At 47.4% G+C, this 7205-nt stretch overlaps 1 protein-coding gene and 1 long non-coding RNA gene across 2 annotated transcripts in view; both read left to right on the forward strand.

The window, feature by feature from the left end:
* Positions 1-87, forward strand: part of ACAP3 (ArfGAP with coiled-coil, ankyrin repeat and PH domains 3) — a 50003-nt gene extending 49916 nt beyond the window's left edge. The window contains exon 22 of the mRNA XM_064397508.1: positions 7-87. Coding sequence (XP_064253578.1) covers positions 7-87 — 81 coding nt within the window. The remainder of the gene's footprint in view (positions 1-6) is intronic.
* Positions 88-224: 137 nt separating this feature from the next.
* Positions 225-6930, forward strand: LOC135284987 (uncharacterized). The gene is made up of 2 exons (XR_010350029.1): positions 225-4431; positions 4464-6930. It is a non-coding gene; the product is annotated as an uncharacterized LOC135284987 (long non-coding RNA).
* The last annotated feature ends 275 nt before the right edge of the window (positions 6931-7205 follow it).

A 7205-nucleotide genomic window follows, 5' to 3' on the forward strand; every position in this document is an offset into this window, starting at 1 on the left:
GGCCAGGGGCCCCAGCAACAGCCCCACGAGCTGCAGTACAGGAAATGCATCCAGGAGTTCATCAGCCTCAACATCGACGAGTGCTAGGGACAGCCCCTGGGCGCTGGGGACAGCCCCGGGGCACTGGGGACAGCCCCGGGCACTGGGGACAGCCCCGGGCACTGGGGACAGCCCCGGGAAGCCGAGTGCTGGGGACAGCCCCGGGACAGCCCCGAGTGCTGGGGACAGCCCCGAGTGCTGGGGCCAGCCCCGGGCCAGCCCCGGGCCGGCCCCGGCTCCCCGCGCAGCCCACCCTCGGTGTTTCCCTGCTGGTTGTGATACCCGCACCCCTCAGGGGGGTTTTCCTTGTGGGGTTTGAGTTCTCATGCTTGACTACTGGATGGTTGGGTTTGTTTTTTTATTTTTGGGTTTTTTTTGGTTTTGAGTAGGAGCCTCCCCGGGGTGTGATCACGTGGGAGTGTGTGGGAGATGAGCTTAGAGGTTGAAAAAAACAACAAAACAAAGGAAAAAAAAAAAAGGAAAAAAATTGAAAAAGAGAAGAAAAGGAAAAACCTTCTGTGACCAGGAGAGAGCCACCAACGCCAGGAGCAGACAAAGCTGTCCCTGAAGAGCTGGCTTGGAATTCCGGCAGGGATCGTGGAGCTCTGCCCTGGGGGACCCGAGGTGCCCTCCAGGCTGCTTTGGGCAGGGATGCTCCAGAGGCCCAGCAGGACCGGGATCAGGACCAGGATTGGGATCAGGACCAGGATTGGGATCAGGATCAGGACCAGGATTGGGATCTCTGGCTCCTCACCTTTGCTGCTCTCAGGACTGCACCAGCCACGCTCCCTGACTGCTGCCCCGGCTGCTGGGCTGCTCGGAGCCACAGCTGCCCTGCCTCCACCCCCACTGCAATTCCCACAAGGATTCCCATCCCGCTGGATTCCCAGAAAAGTTCCCGTCCTGCTGGAATTCCTAGAAGAGTTCCCACCCTGCAGGATTCCCAGGAGGATTCCTATCCCAGTGGAATTCCCAGAAGAGTTCCCATCCTGCAGGAATTACCAGAAGGATTTCCATCCTGCAGGATTCCCAAGGGTTCCAGTCCCCCTGGAATTCCCAGAAGAGTTCCCATCCTGCTGGAATTCCCAGAAGCATTCCCATCCCACTGGAATTCTCAGGATTCCCATCCTGCAGGATTCCCAGAAGGAATCCCACTGGAATTCCTGGAAGCAGCAGTGCTGATCCTGTCGCTGGCGATGGGCTCGGGGCAGGGAGGAGAAGCAGCTGCAGCTCCAATGTCACAGAATCCCAGATCCCATGATCCCAGATCCCATTATCCGTGATCCCAGAATCCCATTATCCATGATCCCAGATCCCATTATCCATTATCCATGACCCCACAATCCCCAGGCTGGAAGTCACCTTCAAGGCCATGGAGTCCACGCCAGCCAAGCCCCAGCGCCACGAGTCAAACCCCAGTCCTGGCTGCTCCTGGCACAGCTGGGATGGGCTTAGGTGCTGATCCTGCCCCTAAACCCACCCCAAACCCCAGTCCTGGCTGCTCCTGGCCCAGTTGGGATGGGGTTGGAAGTTAATCCTGCTCCTAAATCCCAGTCCTGCAGCCCTGGCCCAGCTGGGATGGGCTTAGGTGCTGATCCTGCTCCCAAATCCACCCTAAATCTCACTCCTGGCACAGTTAGGATGGGGCTGGAAGTTGATCCTGCTCCTAATCCCACCCCAAACCCCAGTCCTGGCTGTTCCTGGCACAGTTAGGATGGGCTTAGGTGCTGATCTTGCTCCCAAATCCACCCCAAACCCCAGTCCTGGCTGCTCCTGGCACAGCTGGGATGGGGTTGGAAGTTAATCCTGCTCCTAAACCCCAGTCCTGCAGCCCTGGCCCAGCTGGGCTGGGTTGGGACCCTGAAGCCCCCAGGCCCCTGTGGGACCCCCCAGGCCCCCCTGGGCTCTGCAGGACCCCAAATCCTGCCCGGCCCCCCGGGCTCTGCAGGGAATCCCCTCCCAGTGCTCCCAGTCCGTCCCTGGGGCAGCAGCCTGGACCTGCCAGGTGCTGCAGAGCTCCTGAGAGTGGAGAAGTCACTTCCCAGAAAAAAGGAGAATTTTCAGCATTTGAGGAAAAAGGAGAATGCTCACAGCTGAGAAAAAAGGAGAATTTTCACATTTGAGAGTGGAAAATTTTCACCATTTGAGAGCAAAGGAGAATTTTCAGCATTTGAGAGCAAAGGAGAATTTTCACATCTGAGAGTGGAAAATTTTCACAATTGAGAAAAAAAGGAGAATTTCTTCATTCTTGAGAGCAAAAGAGAATTTTCACCTTTTGAGAATTCAGGAGAATTTTCACCACGTGAGACTTGAGAATTTTCACCATTTGAGAACAAAGGAGAATTTCTTCACTCTTGAGAGCAAAGGAGAATTTTCACATTGGAGAGTGGAAAATTTTCCCCATTGAGAAAAAGGAGAATTTTTCATGTTTGAGAGTGGAAAATTTTCCCCATTTGAGAAAAAAGGAGAATTTTTCACCACGTGAGACTTGAGAATTTTCACATTTGAGAACAAAAGAGAATTTTCATATTTGAGACTTGAGAATTTTCACATTTGAGAACAAAAGAGAATTTCTCCACTCCTGGGAGCAAAGGAGAATTTCCACTTTTCCCACATTTTCCCACCGTTCCCAATTCCCACCAGGAGGATTTCACCCTCTGCTCCTCTCCTGGATCCCAGCACTGCCACAATTGGAATTTTTGAACTCTGCACAACTCCAAACTGCTTCTCACCCGCTGCTTTCCCAGCTTTTGTAGGAGCTCAAACCCGAGTGATGCTTTGGAGAGCCGAGCAAAACCACAGCTTCCACTTTTTGGGTCGTTGAATTTCATTTTTTTCTGGGAATTTTGGCACCCTGGAAGCTCAGACTCGCTGCTGAAACACATGAAGTTGGAAAAAAAAAATGTAAATATCGATGCAAAAAAAACAAAGCAGCATCTTGCAAGACAATGGATTTATTTAACATTTATTGGTACTTTGAAATATTGGAGTCAATGTATAAAAAACTTGGTGCACTTTTCCTACCTGACAGTATTTTGGGGGGTTTTATGTTCTTTTGTTATGGGTTTTGTGCTGTCTTTTTTAATCAGTGGAATTGTTTAAGTATTTAATTTATTCTTCTTGATGTGCCCAGAGGACTTGTGCAATTTTTATTCAATACAGTTGGTCTGTATTTCATGGCAGGATTTTTTTCCTTAGTGTTTTTAGGGAATATTTGTCCAAAATTACCTTTTTTTTTTTTTTCCCCCATCCCAATTTTCCTTTTTCCCACCCCCTCCTTTCCCTTTGTGTTCCCAGCACTGAAATTTGAGATAAACCCAACACCTGCAATCCCCAACCCAAAACTTTCTCCAGGAAAAAAAAGAAAAAACACGTTAAGGATGCACTTCTCCCTCTCTCTGTGTTTCTTGCATTTTTATTTCTCCCTGGGGGGTCGTGGGCTCCAAATTTCAGTTTGGAGATGGGGAAGGCGTGCAGAAAATTCAATTTTCAGATTGAAATTTGAGCATTTCCAGGCTCTGAGGGAGGCGACACAAAAAGAATATTTTGGTTTTTCTGCCTGAAAAGCAGCTGGATTTGTGTTGTACCCACCTGGCTGGAAGATTTGATGCCCTAAATTGGTTTTTTTTTTAATATTTTTAAATTTTTCTCTATTTTTCCAAGGGGTTGTGAGTGTTTTCTCTTGGATTTAACCACATTTAACAGGAGGAATTAAAAAGCAAAGTCCCCTCAGCCACCAGGATCCTCCATCCTTGGAATTTTTGGGATCTGGGGGAATTTTTCTCTATTTTTTTATTTATCCAGAGCCAAGTGCCTGGGCTTGGATCCAGCCCGGGCTTGGCTCTGATTCCAGCTGGGATTTTCAATTTTCCAGGGATTTTTTCAGGTGATTTCAGCCTTGCTGCCTCTGAGTTGGGAAAAAAATAATTTTTTTTTAATTTTTTTAAAGGAAAAATTAAAAAAAAAAAAGGGATTGGAAGATTTGATGCCTTTAACCAAAAATCCAGGGGGGAGAAGCTGAGCTGGGCTGGCACCAAACAGAATTATCCATTGGAAAATACCTCTGAGATCACAAAATTCATTAATTAATCACAAAATTCATTAATTAATCACCATCCATTCATGATCTCGCAGCTTCCAGGAGAGAACTGGAGGGAGGATTTGGGGATTGAGGGATCAGGAAATGCCAAAATCAGGGTCAGGAGCTGCAAAAATTCTGTGATTTCTGCCAGAAAAACCCGGGAGCTGCTGGAGGAATGCACAGAACTCCACCAGGGGGGAAAAAATGGAATTATTGAGGTGCTCACAATTCCTGGTTGGGTTCTGGGGCTTCTCACAATTCCTGCGTTGAGTTTTTGGGTTTTTTAGCAATTCCTGGTTGGAGTTTTGGAGGTTTTTAGCAATTCCTGGTTGGAGTTTTGGAGGTTTGTAGCAATTCCTGGGTTGAATTTTTGAGTTTCTCAACAATTCTTGGGTTGAGTTTTGGGGTTTTGGAGTTCCTCAGCAACTCCTGGTTTGGATTTTTGGAGTTTCTCACAAATCCTGGTTTGAATTTTGGAGTTTTTTTAGCAATTCCTGGGTTGAATTTTTGAGTTCTTCACCAATTCCTGGTTTGGATTTTTGGGTTCCTCAGCAACTCCTGATTTGAATTTTTGAGCTTTTTATCAATTCCTGGTTTGACTTTTGGAGTTCTGGAGTTCTTCAGCAATTCCTGGTTGGAATTTTTGGGTTCCTCAGCAATTCCTCGTTGGAGTTTTGGGGTTCCCCAGCAGCTCCTGGTTTGAATTTTTGGGTTTCTCACCAATTCCTGGTTGGAGTTTCAGAGTTTTGGAGTTCTTCACTAATTCCTGGTTGGCTTTTTGGGTTCCTCAGCAACTCCTGGTTGGAATTTTTGAGTTTTTTAGCAATTCCTGGTTTAACTTTTGAAGTTCTGGAGCTCCTCAGCAATTCCTGGTTGGATTTTTGGGTTCCTCAGCAATTCCTGGTTTGAATTATTGAGTTTCTCACAATTCCTGGTTGGAGTTTTGGAGTTCTGGAGCTCCTCAGCAATTCCTGGTTGGATTTTTGAGTTTTTTAGCAATTCCTGGTTGGATTTTTGGGTTCCTCAGCAATTCCTGGTTGGATTTTTGAGTTTTTTAGCAATTCCTGGTTGGATTTTTGGGTTCCTCACCAATTCCTGGTTTGGATTTTTGAGTTTTTTAGCAATTCCTGGTTGGATTTTTGGGTTCCTCAGCAATTCCTGGTTGGATTTTTGAGTTTTTTAAGCAATTCCTGGTTGGATTTTTGGGTTCCTCAGCAATTCCTGGTTGGATTTTTGAGTTTTTTTAGCAATTCCTGGTTGGATTTTTGGGTTCCTCAGCAGTTCCTGGTTGGATTTTTGAGTTTTTTAGCAATTCCTGGTTGGATTTTTGGGTTCCTCCCGGCCCTGCTGTCCCTGTCCGGGCAGAGGGGCCGGGGTGGCCCCGAGCGCTGGGGCAGAGCTGGGGCAGGGTCAGGAGGAACAACGGGAATTGGGGCTCCCGGGGGGGTTGGGGTGTCCCTGTCCCTGTCCCCAGGGGCCACCTGGGAACGGCTCCTCCGGCTGCTGGGGGGCTGCGCCCGGAATTCCCACCGGGAATGAGCCTGGGGGGAGGGGACACCGGGAGGGGACACCTGGGGACACTGGGGGGGACAGCTGGGGACACCTGGGCTGCCACGGCTGCGTGTCCCTACAGCGGGGACAGGGCTGGGGACAGGGCCACAGGGCCTGGGGCCACCACGGCGACAGGGAGGGGTCCTTTGGCCACCTCCGAGAATTTTTGGCCACCTCAGTTGTTTTTGGCCAGGCCAGAAGCCCAGTTTTGGTTATCTTGGATGGTTTTTGGCCATCTCTGACATTTTTTTTGGCCATCTCAGAGGATTTTTTGGCCATCTTAGAAGATTCTGGCCAGGCCAGAAGCCCCTTTTGGCCATCTCAGTGATGCTTTTGGCCACCTCAGTGATGTTTTTGGCCACCTCAGTGATGCTTTTGGCCACCTCAGTGATGTTTTTGGCCACCTCAGTGATGTTTTTGGCCAGCTCAGTGATGTTTTTGGCCAGCTGAGGAGTTTTTGGCCAGCTCAGAGATTTTTTTTTTGGCCAGCTCAGAGGGTTTTGGCCACCTGGGAGGTTTCTTGGCCAGGCCAGAATCCCTTTTTGGTTATCTCTGAGATTTTTTTGGCCGTCTCAGGTTGTTTGGCCAGCTGGGAAGTTTTTGGCCAGGCCAGAATCCCTTTTTGGTTATCATCTTCGATGATTTTTGGCCATCTCTGACATTTTTTGGCCATCTCCGAGGTTTTTGGCCATCTCAGAATCCCTTTTTTGGTTATCTCTGATATTTTTGGTTATCTCTGATATTTTTGGTTATCTCAGATGTTTTTGGTTATTTTGGACATTTTTGGATGTTTTATCTCTGATATTTTTGGTTATCTCTGATGTTTTTGGTTATTTTGGACATTTTTGGATGTTTTATCTCTGATATTTTTGGTTATCTCTGATGTTTTTGGTTATTTTGGACATTTTTGGATGTTTTATCTCTGATATTTTTGGTTATCTCAGATGTTTTTGGTTATTTTGGACATTTTTGGATGTTTTATCTCAGATGTTTTTGGTTATCTCTGATGTTTTTTGGCCCTCTCCAGGTTTTTGGGCAGCCCCAGGCTCTGCCCTGCTGTAAATAAAATTCATTCCCCACCCTGCTCTGCTCCCTCCCCCCTCTTTGCTCCAGGATTTTTTAACCCTTTCCTCGCTGCACCTCTGGAAGTTCAGCTTTTCTCTGCAATCTCCTCTGTACAATCCCAAGGCTCCTTCTTGTGCTGCCTTTTCCCCTCTCCCTTCTCTGAAGCACTCTTAATAAAAACTGGATAAAAACTCCTTCCCTCCTCCTCCTCAGCTTGCTTTCTTGCTGGATTCACCAAAATCTGCATTTTTAAGCCCTTTTCCTTCTCCAGGCTGAGCTGTGGGGCTCTGAATGGCACCCAGAAATCTGCTTTAAAAAAAAAAAAATCAAAATCACTTTTCAGGGCATTTTATTATTTAAAAATAAATTAAAAAAACAAAGTTTGTGGGTTCCAAGGGAGTGAAATGCTCCTGTGCCAACACCCCCATCAAAAATAAAGTTTTTATTCTTTATTTATGTACAGATAAAT

This window comes from Passer domesticus, chromosome 22 (assembly GCF_036417665.1).
Source record: "Passer domesticus isolate bPasDom1 chromosome 22, bPasDom1.hap1, whole genome shotgun sequence".
Lineage (NCBI taxonomy): Eukaryota > Metazoa > Chordata > Aves > Passeriformes > Passeridae > Passer > Passer domesticus.